This window comes from Physeter macrocephalus, chromosome 12, assembly GCF_002837175.3.
Source record: "Physeter macrocephalus isolate SW-GA chromosome 12, ASM283717v5, whole genome shotgun sequence".
NCBI classification, from domain to species: domain Eukaryota; kingdom Metazoa; phylum Chordata; class Mammalia; order Artiodactyla; family Physeteridae; genus Physeter; species Physeter macrocephalus.
This window is the reverse complement of record NC_041225.1, coordinates 84056564-84075730: the sequence shown is the minus strand read 5'-3', so window position 1 is coordinate 84075730 and position 19167 is coordinate 84056564. Positions and strand designations below refer to the sequence as shown.

The 19167-nt window shown below is 35.5% G+C and overlaps 1 protein-coding gene and 1 non-coding gene across 5 annotated transcripts in view; one reads left to right on the top strand and one right to left on the bottom strand.

The window, feature by feature from the left end:
• NFU1 (NFU1 iron-sulfur cluster scaffold) overlaps positions 1–18185 on the top strand; it is a 29721-nt gene extending 11536 nt beyond the window's left edge. For all 4 annotated transcript variants that reach the window (XM_007113012.3, XM_007113013.4, XM_028497022.2 and 1 more), the window contains 5 exons: positions 3070–3136; positions 6502–6616; positions 10382–10442; positions 15481–15655; positions 18018–18185. In XM_007113012.3, coding sequence (XP_007113074.2) covers positions 3070–3136; positions 6502–6616; positions 10382–10442; positions 15481–15655; positions 18018–18062 — 463 coding nt within the window. In that variant the 3' untranslated portion in view covers positions 18063–18185. The remainder of the gene's footprint in view (positions 1–3069; positions 3137–6501; positions 6617–10381; positions 10443–15480; positions 15656–18017) is intronic.
• LOC112067530 (U6 spliceosomal RNA) lies at positions 8186–8292 on the bottom strand. The gene has a single exon (XR_002893325.1). It is a non-coding gene; the product is annotated as a U6 spliceosomal RNA (small nuclear RNA).
• Positions 18186–19167: the final 982 nt, after the last annotated feature.

The window sequence follows — 19167 nt, the reverse complement described above, 5'->3', positions numbered from 1 at the left end:
GCGTCCGCCTGCCGATGCAGGGGAACCGGGTTCGCGCCCCGGTCCGGGAGGATCCCGCATGCCGCGGAGCGGCTGGGCCCGTGAGCCATGGCCGCTGGGCCTGCGCGTCCGGAGCCTGTGCTCCGCAACGGGAGAGGCCGCAACAGAGGGAGGCCCGCATACCACAAAAAAAAAAAAAAAAAAAAAAATTAAAAATAAAAAAGCCCAAACTGATTCAGTTACAGATTAGTTGGAGATTATTTCTGTCAGATGTTCAGTTAGCAAAAATCCCCATTTCTCCGATTTACAGAATTTATTATCTTCAGTCATCCTTGTTTTTGTTGTTTAGCAGAGAATGTTTTTACTATAAGGTAGAACGTAAGCTTCATGAGGATGGAAACCAGTCTGTTCTGCTTGTTGTTGTATCCCTAGTGCTTAGTACAGTGTCTGCTACTCAGCAAGTATTCAAATATTAGTTGAATGAATGAATAAACAGTAATGAATCTTACTTCAGGGAGGCATTTGACATGTTTCTTCCTGTCCTTGTAGACAAGACAAAGAAATGTAAGCAGAGGGTAAACCTGTCTCCGGGGACATGTAAAAGGACTCTGAATCCCTGTAGTTGGCATGTTTATTCAGGACTTTTTTAAAATCAGCAACATTAATAAAGATATAATTATCAGTTTTTCAGATGAGAGGATTTGCTTATCTGTTGTATGACAAAATTCAGAGACATTTTCGAAAGTTTTATTAGGCTTAAAGCAAATAAGATAAAAGTCTAACAGAAATAAGTATTAAGCCGTGTGTTTAAATTTTTTAAATGAATAGCACAATTATGGGATAGAAGAACCTGACCTTTCAGTTAGTCATGTTGGATATGATGCAATGCTCAAAAAAGTCAGTCAAACTTTAACAGAGTCCTAGTGTCGAGCCTAAGAGAGGTAATAGTCTTTGTATTCTGAACAAGTTAGACTACATTTGGGATAGTGTTTTCAGTTCTGGGTATCATATTTTGTTTTGGACATTGACAAGTTGAAATTGTCCCAAGGAAAGTAACCTAAATGACAAAGCATGTATAATAATGTTTGAAACTCCTGTTTCCGCTTTTTCTTTCTTTTAGGGACAGAACCTGTGAACTCTTTCCTAAAGTAGTCTCCATGATATGGACCATAGATCAGGTGTATTCCTTTGCATAGTCCTTTCACTTGGAAAAAAAAAAAAGCTTTGCTGATAGTGCTAATCAAGGGTCCTACTTAAAGGTCTGTGCTTTGGTGTATGGATCATAAGCTGCAGCCAAAAATCTTGTGACCACTTGCAAATTTAACATGAAGTGGTTGTGTAAAGGACTTAGATGACATAGTTTCAGACGAATTCCTAAATAATTTCAAAGCAGTAATTTTGATAGCATTCTTGCAATGGTAGACAAAGAAAAGGAAGCTGTAACCTTCTTTGGAGTATGTCAGCTTTTGTTCCTAAGGTTGGGAGAAAAGAAACTGCTTTAGAGAGTCTGCTAGGTGTGGTACATATGTCAGTGATTGGGGAAGGAAGCTGTAATTCAAAATTCCTTGAAGGGCTTGTTAAAATTATAATCTGCCCTTCCTCCTCTCACAGGATTCTAAAAAATTAGCTTTACTGAAGTATAATTTACATGCAATAAAATTCACCAATTTTAAGTGAGTTTTGATAAGTATATACAATTGTGTAACCACCAAGAAAATAAAAATATAAAACATTTTTATCACTGTAAAAGAGCCCTCATTTCCCTTTGCTTTCAGTCTCCTCTTGCTTCACCTCCACACCCTAACATTTTTTTTATGGCAATGACTTTTAATTTTTAAATTTTTATTAAATGTTTTTTCCAGCTTCTGTGAGATGTAATTGACATAAAGCATTGTTTAAGTTTAAGGTATACAACATGATGATTTTATATACATATACATTGTGCAATGATTACCATAGAAAGGTTAGTTAACACATCTATCACCCTGGCAGCTATTGATATTCTTTACGCCACTACAGTTTTGCCTTTTCTAGAGTTTCATATAAATGGAACCAGTTAGTCTTTTGTGTTTGGCTTCTTTCATTTAGTATAATGATTTTGAGAGTCATCCTTGTCCTTGTGTTGATCTATAGTTAATTTCTCTTTATTGTCAAGTAATACTACATTGTATGGGTATTCCCAGTTTGTTTAGTCATTCCTCAGTAGATGGATATTTCCAGATTTTTTTTGTTTTTGGTATTGTAAATAAAGCTGCTATAAAGATTCATGTGCAGGGCTTCCCTGGTGGTGCAGTGGTTAGGAATCTGCCTGCCAGTGCAGGGGACATGGGTTCGGGCCCTGGTCTGGGAAGATCCCACATGCCGTGGAGCAACTAAGCTGTGTGCCACAACTACTGAGCCTGCGCTGTAGCGCTTGCGAGCCACAACTGCTGAGCCCACGTGCCACAAGTGCTGAAGCCCGCGTGCCTAGAGCCCGTGCTCTGTGGCAGGAGAGGCCACTGCAGTGAGAAACGCGAGCCCCCGCTCGCTGCAACTCTAGAGGACCTGTGTGCAGCAACAAAGACCTGAAGCGGCAAAAATAAATAAATAAAATTTAAAAAAGAGATTCACATGCAAGTCTTTATGGAGCATACGTTTTCATTTCTCTTGGGTAAATAACTAGGAGTGGGATTGCTGGATCGTAGGGTAAGAGGATGAAACAAGATTGGCCATGATTTGCAAATTGTTGAAACTGGTGATGACTGTGTGGAGGTTCTTTTACATTTCTCTCTACTTTTATGTATATTGTAGACCGGGGTTCCCAACCCCCGGTCCGTGGCCTGTTAGGAACCGGGCCGCACAGCAGGAGGTGAGCTATGGGCAACCGAGGGAAGCTTCATCTGCCGCTCCCCATCGCTCAGATTACCACCTGAACCTTCCCCACCATCGCTCGCGTTACCACTGGAACCATCTACCACCCCCACCCCGCCGTCCGTAGAAAAATTGACTTCCACGAAACTGGTCCCTGGTGCCAAAACGGTTGGGGACTTCTGTTGTAGACTTTTCCATAATAAAACCTTTTATTATCTCTTTTTAAAAATTTTTTCACAGGCAGTTATTTAGGATTGAAGGAGTAAAAAGTGTCTTCTTTGGACCAGATTTCATCACTGTCACAAAGGTAAGCATAGGATTATGTAAAATAAGATGTGACATACTTTTAGTTTTTTCTGAGTCCAGTGCCCCTCTCCAGAATATCCATTCTTGATGTGTTCTACACATACTGTTATTAAAAATCTCAAATTAATTTTACTTCTCACATTTCTCAAGTTAATTATTTAATAGCATTTTCAAGTTGAAATTAACTATAGTCCAGATCCCTCATTTTTCAAAAGAGAAAAACTTGAGCTTCAGAGAGTTAAATGCAGTGTCCAAGATTGTGTAGGTAGCCTCCAGCAGGACCAAGACTCAACCTTGGCAGGACTAAAATTTAGGCTTCCAAGTATAATTTTTACTAATTGTTAATTTACATTGAAAGAGTAAAAAGAGAAGTAAATAAATGGTCAAATATATATATATTTGGCCTACAGAATGATTATCTGTCTCCTTTCAAAATGAGCATTTATAAAATGGCATCTGGCACATTCTGCCAGCCTACCATCCTGCAATAACACTTCAGAGCTTCACAGACAAGAGCAGTGGATTGTGTACTTCTGCAACACTTGGATAACCTCTTAATGTCAAAAAATCAAGCTAAATATGCTACCCATCCAACATCTAAGGTCATATTTGCTAGAAAAGACTGTTTCATTTTTAAGTCTACTAGATTAATGAGAAATGAACCATATAAAATAACTATACTTTTAAATCTGTAATTGATATGTATGCACTGAACTTAATCACTTGCCCAATTTTGCATCAAAATCAAAAGTATTCAATTAGCTCCTCTTAAGCCATTTGAAAGGATTACTCTTGAGTTCTTGCTGCACCGTGAAAGGGGACATACTGAGTTATCAACATGTTACATCTAGTCTAGTATTCTCTTGCAGCTGTTTATATGAGGAGGAGAATTAGGATTTTCTTCCATGCTGGCGATCCCAGTGGCTGTGGTTGTTCACACAAATATCTGGATTATAAAATGTTCTTCCTGGTTGTTTAAAGTGTTATTTGTTCTAAATTCTCAGAAAGCCCTTTCTTGACCATATTACAGAAAGTGGTAACTCGCCCCAGGCGCTTATTACCTTATTTTCTTCATTACACTTATCTCTTAATGATATTGTTTATTTTTATTACCTTTCTTTCCTGCACTAGAATGTAAACTCCATGAAGATAAAGATAGTCCATCTTGTTAAGCTCACCTACAACAATGCTTAGCACACAGTATGCATTCAAAGAAATTTTTGTAGAAGGAAACAATGATGTAAAATTTCCTAAATTGAATTTTCAGGCTTCAAGTGGTTTCCCCCAAATGTAGGATTGTGGTGAGCAAATGTGTGCTCACCAATCTCTAGTCTTTACTTGTTTATAGACATTTGACCTATCTTTGTTATTCTTCAATTTTCTTCCTTTTTTAATTTAATTTAATTTAATTTAATTTTTATTTTTGGCTGTGTTGGGTCTTCGTTTCTGTGCGAGGGCTTTCTCTAGTTGCGACGAGAGGGGGCCACTCTTCATCATGGTGCGCGGGCCTCTCCCTGTCGCGGCCTCTCTTGTTGCGGAGCACAGGCTCCAGACGCGCAGGCTGGTAGTTGTGGCTTATGGGCCTAGTTGCTCCGCGGCATGTGGGACCTTCCCAGACCAAGGCTCGAACCTGTGTCCCCTGCATTGGCAGGCAGGTTCTCAACCACTGCGCCACCAGGGAAGCCCCCCAATTTTCTTTCTTTGATACTTTTTTAAGGAGAAAAAAGGACCAGCATTGCCAACATGTTTGATGTGGCACTAGTGCTTTACATATATTATCTAATTTAATTCTTCTTTTTAAACCATTTTAAAATTGAAGTATAGTTAATTTACAGTGGTTCTTTTTTTTACTTTTTAAAAATTTAATTCTTATAACTAGTTTTTCTTGTCTTCATTTTACAAATAGGAAATTATGTATTTTAAGAAGTTTTTATTTCTTTTACATATAGCCTATGCTATATAAATTTTTTTTGGGGGGGTGAAAACGTGATTATAGCTTACGAAGGTTTTTTTTTTCTTGATTTGATTTTGGTAAGTCATCTTTTATTTCCCTTTCCCTTTGTAATGTAGTTACCCTTTTTGAAATTTCTCCAGCTCCATTATTTTTTCTTAAGGAAATGATATAACCAATAAATAATATTCCAAGTTAGGGCACACATTGATATTTAATAGATAGACTAGTAGATTGATGTGCTTTCTTCCAATTACCTTCCTCATCATGGACTATCCCATTTACCTGATATCTTCAGTGATTGCCTGTTTCCCTTTCTAACTTGTAATTAATAATTCACAGGCTTCTTTATGCATCATTTTTTTTCCTAAATGTATATTTGCAGCTTATATGCTGCCTTTTTCTCATTCAGATAACTTCATAATATTTTTTTCTTTTAATACCAATATTTCCCTATTCAGTAGAGCCCACTACTTACTGAAGCTCTAAGGTAGCCCTCTGATCCATCTTCCAAATAATTTAATAAAATGTTACCTAGAAGTAGTACTCATTACCAGTTACTAAGGCGTCTCACTAATTTTGTTTTTGTATTCGTAGTAGTGCCTGTTTTACCTTCTGTGTACTGTCTCTAAATTGGTTCTTAATCCATGACAAAAATAGACCCGTTTGTATATGAAGACTCAGTTTTTAATAGTATTTAAGCATAGACCCTAGCTAACAGCGTCCTGAGAATCTAAATAGACTGCCTCTAATAGTTTTTCTCCTAAAGAGCTCTCCTTTAAAAAATTAAAACAAAACATGCTGCCTTTCTCATTTTAGATGTTAGTACTATTTGGGTACTATTTCTCTCTCTTTTTTTTTTTATGTAATCAACTAGTTGGCCAGATATAGAAGTGAAATAGTTATGGATTCTTTCTTACGGCTACCAGTCTAGTTGACGGTTCACAAGTCCTCTAGTACAGTAGCCATAGATAAGACACGTTATACTTGTGGTTCAACCGTTATGTCATTGGGTTTCTTCAATACTATTAAGTAATATACGTAAGTTGAATTTTTTTGAATAGTCGTGGGATATCCTGTATAGTTCATCAAGTTCATCGTTAAATGCAGAATCCATTCAGTATTTTAACTCTCTTCACCTCATGGAAAAATATCTTTTAGTCATTTTGGTATCCCCTCTACAGGGCATGTACATACAGCACACTTATTTGATGAATGAATGAATTGGGAGATGTTCTAAGATTGTATCTTCTAAAAGTCATTATAAGCCAGCTCCTTTAGGAACAGTAACTGACATATATTTTCCAGAAATGAGTGCTATAGAATATATATAGGGAAAGATTCTTAAGGGTATTGTTTTGTATTTGTCTTTGCCCTTGGTTGAAAATGTAACGTTTTTCTTCAAATATTTACAGGAAAATGAAGAGTTAGACTGGAATTTACTGAAACCAGATATCTATGCTACAATTATGGATTTCTTTGCATCTGGCTTACCTTTAGTTACTGAGGAAACACCTTCAGGAGAAGCAGGTAATGTGTTGGGTAATTAATGTTTATCTTTTTTTTTTTTAAACTGTTCTGTTTTCTTCACATTTGTCTTGATTTCAGAAGTCATGGGACTACAGATTTTTATCATTATACTATATTTAGCTCTGGAACCAATTCCAGAGGGGACAAAATTTCATGTGTAGTAGTTTCATCCATCATTTTATAAAACTTGTGTATAAATTGAATATATTATACAAAACTAAAATTTTCAATTATAAAAATTTTCAAGCATATAGAAAATAATATTATAATGTTCACCAATTTGCCCTCTTCTCAGATTTAACAAAGGTTAACTCTCTGCCTTAATTGCTTTAGACTTATTTCTAAATAAAATATTAAATACATAGCCAAAGACCCAGAACTCCCATCCCTTTTCCCTTTCTAATTCCAGAAATGTATGTAAATTTAGTTTGTTTTTAAACTTTTACTACACATGTAAGTCTCTTCAGGGAATTGATAGTATTGGTTTTTGTTCTTAAACTTTAAATAACTTGTGTTATATGCAACTTTCCTTTTTTCACATAATTTGAAATACATCCATTTATTTATTTTAAGTGCTGGATAGTATTCCATTATATGAATATATTACAGTTAATTAATTTTTTCCTTTACTTATATTCAAGTGAATTGTTTGTGCTAATTTCTGTTACAAACATTGCTGCATTGGGTGTTCTTGTACAAGTCTCTTTGTGCATTTGTGGAAACCTGCTTTAGAGTACTTTTAGAGTATATTCCTAAAAGCAGAATTGCTGTATCGTAAATTGTTCTAATTTACATGCAAATTAGCAGTGTATAAGAATTTCAACTTCCTTATATCTTCATCATCACTTTACTTTTTTTTTTTTAACCAATATGTTAGGGGTAAAATGGTGTCTTGTTTTAATTGCATTTCCTTGATTAATATTGAGCCTGAAGGTTTTCATATAAACATATGGCCAATATTCATATGACTGGCCAATATTTTCCTTTTCAGTAAATTTCCTGTTCATAATCTTTGCTGATTTTTTAAAAAAATAGAATTATGTGTCTTTTTTGTATTGGCTTTAGCAAGTTTTTAAAAAATATTCTGAGTATAAATCCTGAATATACTATATATAAATTAAGCATATTCATAGCAAATAACTTCTCCCTAACCATGCCTTATATTTTCACTATATTTAGATTGTCTTTTGTCATTCAGAAATTTTTTCTTGGGCTTCCCTGGTGGCACAGTGGTTAAGAATCCGCCTGCCAATGCAGGGGACACGGGTTCAATCTCTGGCCTGGGAAGATCCCACGTGCCATGGAGTAACTAAGCCTGTGCGCCACAAGTACTGAGCCTCCGCTCTAAAGCCCATGTGCAACAACTACTGAAGCCCATGTGCCTAGAGCCTGTGCTCCACAGCAAGAGAAGCCACCACAATGAGAAGGCCACACACTGCAACGAAGAGTAGCCCCCACTCGCCGCAACTAGAGAAAGCCCGCTCACAGCAATGAAGACCCAAGACAGCCAAAAATAAAAACAAACAAAAGTCCCATGTAAGAAAAAAAGAAAGAAATTTTTTCTTATATTAAAATATGGAACGTTTCACAAATTGGTGTATCATCTTTGCAAAGGGACCATGCTAATCTTCTCTGTATCATTTCAGTATTAGTATTTGTGCTGCTGAAGCAAGCACAGAAGTTTTTCTTTTTAATGGAGTTGCATATTTTCATCTTATCCTTTGTGGTTTCTGTTTTGTGTACATTGTTTTAATAAGTTATTTTATGTAAAGCACTTGGAAGAGTAACTTCACATGGATCTCAAATACTAGCTGTGATTATTATATTTGTTGTTGATGAAATTTTTCCTTTCTCCAGTATCGTACAGATACTGTTTTGTGTGTGTGTGTGTATGTATGCATATGTATACATATATCTACACACACACAAACATTTGTATAATCACCTTTAAATGAATCAATTTCCCTTCTAGATAATATATATTCTAAATGAGTCTGATAAATGTACGCAAGACAACATGTGGAAGCATGTTCATTGAAATATTTTAAAAATATGTTAGTTAAAAGGAGTGAACTTGATTAGGAGATATCAATGTGGAAAGATATAAAAAATATTAAGTGATAAAGGAAAACTGAAGAGTTTATTTACATATTCTTACATATATAGCATTTATGCAAATTTTAAATAATAATACAAATTTTAAATTATATGTGTTCTTGATGGACATGTATGTAAAATTGAGATAACGTTTTGAGAACCATTTAACATCTACCAAAGCTTAAAAATACACAAGCCTATTGACCCAGCACTAGGAATTTTTTTTTTTTTATAAAGAATTCTTTCTTTTTTTAAAAATAAATTTATTTATTTATTTATATTTTATTTTTGGCTGTGTTGGGTCTTTGTTGCGGTGAGCGGGGGCTACTCTTCGTTGTGGTGTGTGGGCTTCTCACTGCAGTGGCTTCTCTTGTTGCGGAGCATGGACTCTAGGTGTGCGGGCTTCAGTAGTTGTGGTACATGGGCTTAGTAGTTGTGGCTTGCAGGCTGTAGAGCACAGGCTCAGTAGTTGTGGCCCACGGGCTTAGTTGCTCCATGGCATGTGGGATCTTACCAGACCAGGGCTCGAACCCATGTCCCCTGCATCAGCAGGCGGATTCTTTGCACCACCAGGGAAGTCCAGCAGAACTAAGAATTTATCTCGTAGATATATATGCAAAAGTACACCGATGTATACTTTATGTAAGCATGTATACTGCAGGATTGTTAGAAATAGCAAACTAGAAACAACTGAAATAATATAAAAACTAGCCAAATGAAGACAAAGCCGTACAAAAATTACTATGCACCTGTTTTTTAAATTGAGGCATATCTTTGTATGCTGATATGGAAAAACCTTTTAGGTATATTAAATAGAAAAAAACAAGGTATAGAACAGTGTGTATAGTGTGTATAAATATAGACTTGTAAATGTAAACATGTACTAGAAGGATATACACGAAAGTCATGATAGTGGTTGCCTGTGGAAGTGATGGTGTGGAATGGAACTTAGGTTTGCTGATGTAAGAGAATTTAAACTTTATTATATTTTATTTTCTTTTACTAAAAAATTCAAAGTTGATATAATTTAATATTAATATGTTGATATTTATATTGTTGCCAGAACTCTAGTGTTTGTCACAGTGTAATTTGAATTAGCTGCATTTTAATTTTCCCAGTGGTAAAGAAATTTTTCAAAAAAATATAAAACCCATAAAAATAGGCATATGTGAAGATCAGTACATGACCTTACAAAGTAAAAGAAAAACAAAACTGAAACAAAATGAAAAAAACAAGTTTTTGCTCAGATTTATAAAACATTTTAGAATTTCCATAAGGCTTACATCTGTATTTAGTATGATTGTCATTTTGAAAACCACTAAATTGAGAAATTGAAAATATAACTTAATTTACAAAGCAGGTGTACTGTTTTGTCTCCAAGTTTTCATCAAATATATTTTCTCTGCTACTTTTTAATCCTTGAGAAGGATGAAAGTTTACAAATATATTGGCCAAAAAATTCAAACCCTAACATAATTAGTAGATCAAATTATTTCAGTATTCACATTTATCACCAAATGTTGATCAGTGCTCCTTAATTTTTCTTCAGATAATCAAATGAATGACCTTTACATTTCCCCTAAGTTAAAATCACTCTGTTTTAGTGTTTGTACTTGCATGGATATAAAATTTCTACTGTTGATATGTTTTATTCGTAATTGTTTCTAGGATCTGAAGATGATGATGAAGTTGTGACAATGATTAAGGAATTGTTAGATACTAGAATACGGTATGTGCTTATCTTTCTACCTGAGATCAGATGTATCAATACTACAGAGCCAGTTTTCATTGTAGCAGTATACTTTTGGTTTGTCTCTGAGGTTGTAGTAGGGTTAACAAAATAAGTATAAGTTAATGTAAACCAAAATAGGTAACCATGACAATTGAATTTAAAGCCTGTACATTCTCTATATTCACTCAAAATTTATAACACTCTGTCTAAACATAATAATTTATCTTTCATGGTCACTATTTGGGTTTGATACTGTTATAATACCAAATTTCTTAGAAAGAAAAAAATGGCTTAACAGTGTTTGGGAGAATTGTGAGGAGAGGAGCACCTCTTTTCAGGCTGCTGCCCCAAAAGAATAAATTTAAATGAGTAGAGAACCATAGGCTTCCACTTTTGCTTGCAGCAGACCAGTGGTCCTGCTGACAGTTCCCAAAAAAGCTAGATAAAATACAAAAAAAAAATTTTTTTGGGGTTGGACAGTAGTAGATAGCTGCCAAAGCAAATAAGGTCCTGTAGAGAGGACCTTGAAACTTCCCTTGGGGCATTTGCTGATTCTTGATGTGAGGTTAGAATATGAGAAGCTGGGCAAAGGGCAGTCGCTAAGAATCAGAGAAACTATGTTTCTTTCAACAAATTTGTAGAGATGGGAAGACAAAAATTAAAATTCTGGGTTACCAATGAAGCTTTGACTTTAAAGGGCAAGATCCCAGAGAAAAGAAAAGAATAAGCCTTAATACTCAGATGTTCTCTCCACATGGCACTTACTTGTTCTTAGCTATGGAGGGGAAGAGACTAAGAAGTCAAAAAGCAGTTGAAAAGCTGAGCAGAGTTTTGGCAGTTTTATGGTGCTGGGGGTGGTGACAAAAATTGGAGTGTGGGGCCTCAAGGAGCACCCAGGCTCTCAGTTGGGCTCTCTAGAGGACTATACTGTTCAAAGTGGACAAACCAGAGGTAGACCAAGCCTTACAAAACTGTAGTCCAGTATTGAGTGAACTTAATTCCACAGCAGGTTGAGCTACTGCCAAAAGATAGGGTGAATCCTTTCTGATGTAATATAATCCTGAGTTACTTCAGTTTTTCATATACATTGTTCATCATTCATTGTCCAAAAATTACTAGGCATGGAATTTGGAAACTGGACCAAGAGAAAATGAAACAAATCCATAGATAACCTAGATGTGAGAGTTATCAGACATGATCTTTAAAATAACTGTGAATAAAATGTTTGAGAAAATAGAAAGTGAGATGAAGAATTTCATCAGAAAACTGGAATCTATAAAAAAAGAAAAAGTAATTCTGGAACTAAAATATATAATAGCTAAACTTAAGAACTCATTAGGTTAGTTGAACATCACATTGTATTCTGTTGGAGAGAAGATTAGTGTACTGGAATATAAGTCAATAGAAAATATCTAGCTGAAGCACAGAAAAAAGAATGGAAAATACAGCAAAAAAGTATGAGAGACGTAGAATATATGGCAAAAAAGGTCTCACAATGTCCTTTAGGGTTTTTAATATATCTAGAATTAAAATGCATGACAAAGGGGACTTCCCTGGTGGTCCAGTGGGTAGGATTCCAAGCTCCCAGTGCAGGGGGCCTGAGGTTTGATCCCTGGTCAGGGAACTAGATCCTGCATGCATGCTGCAACTAAGGAGTCCGCGTGCCACAACGAAGATCCTGCGTGCCGCAACTAAGACCTGGCGCAGCCGAAATTCATTTTTTAAAAGAAGGGTTAACCTACTAAAAAAAAAAATGCATGACAAAGATACAAAAGGTGGTGATAAGTATAAGAGTAAGTGTTCTTTGGGACTTCTCTGGTGGTCCAGTGGTTAAGACTTCGCCTTCTAATGCAGGGGGTGTGGGTTCGATCCCTGGTCAGTAAGCTAAGATCCCACATGCCTTGGGGCCAAAAAACCAAAACATAAAACAGAAGCAATAATGTAACAAATTCAATAAAGACTTTAAAAATGGTCCACATCAAAAAATCTTTAAAAAAAATAATTTAAAAAAAGAGTAAGTGTTCTTCATTCTTGGCATTATCTGGGAACTGATAAAAGTACTAATTTATATTAGAGTCTAAGAAATCAAATAGGCATCTTGTGTAATAAACACTAAATCAACAGTAAAAGACTGTGTATAACCAAGCCAATAGAGGGGGAAAATGGAATAATAAAAAACAATACAGGGACTTCCCTGGTGGCACAGTAGTTAAGACTCCACACTTCCAAAGCAGCAGGCCTGGGTTTGATCCCTGGTGAGGGAACTAGATCCCACATGCGTGCCACAACTAAGAGTTCTCATGCCGCAACTAAAAGTTCACGTGCCACAACTAAGGAGCCAGCAAGCTGCAAATAAGGAGCTGGCGAGCCGCATCTAAGGAGCCCGCCTGCCACAACTAAGGAGCCGGTGAACCGCAACTAAGGAGCCTGCCAGCAGCAGCCAAGGAGCCAGCAAGCCACAACTAAGGAGCCCGCGAGCTGCAACTAAGGAGCCTGCCTGCCACAACTAAGACCCAGCGCAACCAAATAAATAAATAAATAAATATAAAAAAAAATACTTGTTTAATCCAAAGTAATGCAAAATGATAAATAATAAGATGGTACTATAAACCCAAACATATTAGTAGTTACTTTTTTTTTTTTTTTTTTTTTGCCGTACGCGGGCCTCTCACTGCTGTGGCCTCTCCTGTTGCGGAGCACAGGCTCCGGACGCGCAGGCCCAGCGGCCATGGCCCACTGGCCCAGCCACTCCGCGTCATGTGGGATCCTCCCGGACCGGGGCACGAACCCGTGTCCCCTGCATCGGCAGGCAGACTCCCAACCACTGCGCCACCAGGGAAGCCCAGTAGTTACATTTTAATGTGCGTAGGTTGATTAACAAAATAAGATTGTCAGATTGGCTGTTAAAAAAAAACCTATATGCTGCTTATAAGAGGTATACACCTTAAATATAAGGACACAGAAAGGTTGAAAGTAAAAAGATGGAGAAATATATAGCATGCAAAAAATGAATAAGAGAAAGCTGATGTAGTTATATAGACATCAGACAAAATATTCTTTATAGCTAAAGACATTACTAGCAATAAAGAAAAATCCTTCATAATAATAAAAGGGTAATTTCTATGAGGAATATATACCAATTTTAAACTCGTATGCATCTAATAACAGCTTCAAAATAAATGAAGACTATTTGAGAGAACTAAAAGGAGAATTAGATAATGCACAATTATAATGGGAGACCAACACATCTCTCTCAATAACAAATAGAGCAAACATATAAAATGATGAGTTAAGATATGAGAGTTATACACATGATTAACAAAGTTGACTAAATTGACACACATAGGACATTGCACCCAACAAGAACAAAATATTTATTTTCTTCAAGTGTACATGGAAGATTTACTAAAATAGGCTGTATTCTGAATCGTAAAGCAACGCTGAACAAATTTTAAGGATTGAAATCATTGAGAATATTGTTTTCTACAGTGAGATTAAGCTAGATGTCAATTTCCAAAAAGGTATCTACAGAATCTCTATGTATTTGGAAACTAAACAATGGTCTTCAAAAAGACCCATGGTCAACAATGAAATCACAAAGGAAATTCAAAACAGAATATCTGCATGACCTTTGGGTAGGCAAATTTTTTTTTTGACAAGACAAGACAAACTAAGGGAAAGACATATAAATTGGACTATAATAAAATTGTGACTTCATCAAAAGGCATCATTTACAGTGAAGAAGCAAAGCACAGATTAGAAGATATTTATATAGATGGCAGAATATATTTAAAATCTCTTTTACAAGTTGTTAAGAAAAAGACAAACAGAGACTGGAGCAGTCTCTTCACAAAAACACTGGAGTAGTAATTCACAAAAGACAATAACCAAATGACCACTAAACATGAAAAAGTGCTCATCCTCATTAGTCATTATGAATATTCAAATTAAAACTACAGTGACATACCACTGCAGATCCACTGGAATGGTTAAAAATATTAAGATTGACAGCACCAATTGGTGGTAAGGATGTGTGGAGCAACAGGAATTCTCATGTACTGCTGGTGGGAATATAAGTTTATATAACTTTGGGAAACTATTTGGCAGTATCTACTAAATCTGAACATATGCATATTCTTGATGAGCAGTTCTACTCTTAGGTACACTCCCAGCTGTAATATATATGTATACCAAAGGACATTTGCAAGAATCTCCACAGCTGCACTATTTGTAAAAGCAAAAAACTGCTGTTAACCCAAATGTCCATCAACAATAGAATGGATAAATTCTGGCATATTCACTTAAAGGAATACTATGCAGCAGTGAGATTGAATGAACTATTACTATATGCCACAATGTAGATGAATCTCACAAAGAGCAAAAGAAGCCAGATTAAAAAAGAGTTAATCCTTTGTGTTTTCTAAATGGAATTTATATTTATAAATTATAAAGTTAAAAAATAGGCAGAATTAATCAGTGGTGATAGCAGGGAGGATAATGGTTACCATTGGTTGGGAGGAGTGATTAGAAGGAAGAACAGGGGGACTTCTGGGGTTGTAGTGTTCTGTTTCTTGGTCTAGAACAAATGTATGTTCACTTTGTGAAAATTCACTGAACTGATCATACATGATTTATGTGTTTTTCTGTATTTATATTTCAATGAAAAGTTTAACTAGGAAAAAAAAAGCACATCTCAGTCTCACTCTGTTCACTTAAAAGAAGTGAATGAGTATATCTTAGGTAATCAGTATAATTTTTAGGAAATTTGAAATCTTAAATGCTTAAAAAGATTATTAATAAGCAAGATTAAAATGTAATAAGCAGATAAAGTATTTGTATGAATGAATTTTGGCATTTTATCTGAAAGTTAAAAAAAATTACAAATGAGACTAGCTACAGTTACTGTTCTTGATTATAAAAGTAGCTCTAACTTTGTACATTTATTAATATAAAATCTAAGCTCTGAGTTGTATTAAATTTTTTTGACAAAAACTTCTATTATTTTAAATATATCACAAATATTCTATGGCTGCAGGCCAACTGTGCAGGAAGATGGAGGAGATGTAATCTATAAAGGCTTTGAAGATGGCATTGTACAGCTGAAACTCCAAGGTTCTTGTACCAGCTGCCCCAGTTCAATCATTACTCTGAAAAATGGAATTCAGAACATGCTGCAGTTTTATATTCCAGAAGTAGAAGGTGTAGAACAGGTATGCCAATATTGTATGACAGTTTAGATTTAATATTAAAATGAATTTTTTGGAAAGAAAAGAAATTCATGACCTGACATTTTCTTCCAGGGCTATATCGTTGTGTTACCATTGTTATTAGACTTGCAGGCTCCTTATTTAAGAATTAACTTTAGTATTATGAATTACCTACTATGTGCCCAGTGTTTTTACAAGTATTACCTCATTTATCTTCTAACAACACAGTGTATTAATATTAAGTAAGTCATTTCCATTTTGTACATGGGAAACTGAGGCTCAGAGGGCATACTGCTGCTCTAGAAAAGTTATGAAAAGGGGATTTAAAACATGATGAAATTTTATAGATGAGGTTTACAAGTCTTTAGTGGAAGAGCTCCACTACTTCGTATTTAAACACTTCTTTTTCTTAAATGTGCAGGCAGGAAGCTCATCAAGAAATCATACTTTGTTGTACAGTAAAACAGACAACTGAGTAGAGTAACAGAGCTTTATAGCCTGATGTCAGCATTTTTTCTGTCCCAAGATATCTAAGGAATATAGTACAGTACTTTCTCAGCAGTGACAGTGACGTTCACTGCAGTAATTCTCAAACAAGAGGCATGGCCTTATGGAGAGAGATTATCAAGTAAGGAAAGAGCGTATGGAAATTAGAAATTTGAAAAAACTCTTCAGGTAGTTCTGTGCCTTTAAGGAGAGGGCATCATCTCCTCTCAGCTCCTGTGAGACTCACTCATCTCTGGGTAGTATTTAAACCTGTCCTTTTGGTACAATACATGCTGTCTCCTCTTTGAAGTTCTTATCAGTCCTTCACTTGGAATTAAGCTGTACTTCTGTGCAAAGCTTCTGTGTGTCTGTTTCAGCTTTCTGTTCAGGGGTATTTCCTTGAGAGGTTTGTAATCGTATCTAGGTCTTTGTGTTCTTCAACACTTAGCCTTGTGTGTTGTAAATGTTGTTTACATAGTTTGTATTAAATAAATAGTTAGAAACATTCCAAATTTAGGAATATTTTTGCCTAAAATAGAAGTTGATTGACAAAATTTTTTGGATTGGGTGCTGCTGAGATTGGATATAAAAATATCAATTCCTTGGAAGTGAATATCCATTTTTTACTCAGCCCAGAAGAAACTATGAGGGAATTGTTTTTCCATTGATAGTTTCAGATCAGAACCAGATTCATCTGGATTTTTTAAAAATTAATTTTTTTCCATTATCCTCTATATGCCTTTTTTAAAAATAAATTTATCTATTTTACTTATTTATTTTTGGCTGCGTTGGGTCTTCGTTGCTGCACACAGGCTTTCTCTAGTTGCGGAGAGCAGGGCTACTCTTCGTTGTGGTGCGTGGGCTTCTCATTGCGGTGGCTTCTCTTGTTGCAGAGCACGGGCTCTGGAGCGCAGGCTCAGTAGTTGTGGCGCACGGGCTTAGTTGCTCCACAGCATGTGGGATCTTCCCAGACCAGGGCTCGAACCCATGTCCCCTGCATTGGCAGGTGGATTTTTAACCACTGCACCACCAGGGAAGCCCCTCTACATGCCTTTAAAAAAAATTACAGTAGTTAACACTTTGGTCGATTGATAAAGGAAGGTTTTTATTCACTTGTCCAGGGTGGGGTGATGAATTGGCAGTTGGATTATAAACCTGAATTGGCATTTAATTATAGTAGGTATGGTGAAGAGAAAAAATAGTCTTAGGTTTATATAACTCTTTTCCTTTCCAAAGGAGTTGGTTTTTAGTATCTGAGTAATATATTAACTCATGAAAAGATAGTAATCCTTTCTTTTTTTTCTTCAAGTATTCATTAGTATCTTTCTTAACTTACTTGAAATGAAAATCTTCACATTCTTCTAAGGTTTAAAATGAACTTTTATGTCAGTAAGACCAAAATAATTAGTTGCTAGTATGATATTTTGTTTCGTTGCCTTTTTTAGGGATTCATTTTTCTAATATATATTTTTACAGTAACAATTTGGTATAGCTCCCTAGAATATATTTAAGGAAATAAGATGCTTTTGGAAAAAAAAGGAAAAACATCAGTTATATATATTAGTCATACAGCTAGGAAATCCCAGTTATCATTATAGTCTTCTCTGTCCAGCTGAGACTGTGCTATTGGAAGCCTCCTTTGGGACAAGGAAAAGAGACCAATGTTTTAATTAATTTGCTACTATTCAGTTTGCTTTTATGTTGTTAGAATATCAGGTTATGATGCAAACCTTGTGCTTTGGGGGCTGTTGGTAGATTTATTCTTATTGGATTGACATGCATTGTTATAGATTAGAGTATTTCAGGTAAGCAAGTAATATTAAAATCAGGAAAATAGCAGTTTCTAATCCTTAATTCTTAAATTGTTTTTTTGTTTTAGGTTATGGATGATGAATCAGATGAAAAAGAAGCAAACTCACCTTAAATTAATTTGAGTTTTCTTTGGGCCCAGCTGTTGGACTTGTTGATATATATACTAAGCTTTTATTATTAATCTGCTAAGGAACTTGAGGATTAATAAAATATGCCCTTTCTTCAGAGAATGATATATAAATATTGCATGTTTGCTTTACCTCATATGGTTATTTATAACATCCTGAATCATCTTCTGTACACGTGGATTTTATCCAGGGATATTTTTATTTTTGTTCTTTATATCTCATGGTTCCTTCTTTGTATAATGTGTGAAGCAGTTTAAAATACATCCCCTCCAATTAAAATACATCCCCCCCAGTCTATTTACTTTTTTAATACAGAAGTAAATAGGGAGAATCTTTTTAAGATATTCTAAAATGGCTTAGCTTTTTATGAGATGTTTGAAACTATGTTTACTGAATTTTTACCTTGTTAAAAAAAAACACTAAACAATTTTAGTTTTAAAATGGTGTCTGCCTAGTAGCCCCCAATGTAGTATCACATAACTTCCCACTGAAAGACCAAAAAAAAAAAAAAGAAAAATCATAATGCTGAAAACTGATGAAGAACCCAGTTCTAGGATGTAGACAGAATTTCCATTGATTACAAGACAGAGCAGGCTGAATTGAGAAAAAGTGCCTTAGTATGCTCAGGCTTTAACCTTATGATACAAAATCTGTCGGAAAAAAAGATGTGAAACTGCTTGGTCCTTCTACTGGCTTCTCCTGACTCAGAGATCTATAATCTGTACCATGCCAAAAATTTGGACAGTCTTCTTTCTACCATATGTGTACTGCTTTTTCAGATAGCCCAAGTAGCAAATTATCCTTCTCTCTTTCTATAGGAATTCAGAGTCAAAAGTTCACAGACAATATCAGGAAAGGAAAGATAGGTACATTGCATCTTTGGAATTCTGTTCCCCAAAAGTACTGAGATTAAAATAGGGATGGAAACAGAAAGAACTCCGGCAGTTGTGAATGCTGGGAAGCGAAGTTTTAATTTTTGTTCTTTTGGTTCACAGAACCAGGCATTGCGGTTGGAGAATTTGTTTCCTGAGCCATTATAGATGAATTCAGGTTAGAGTATGGGAATTACTATGTAAGGTAGGCACATTA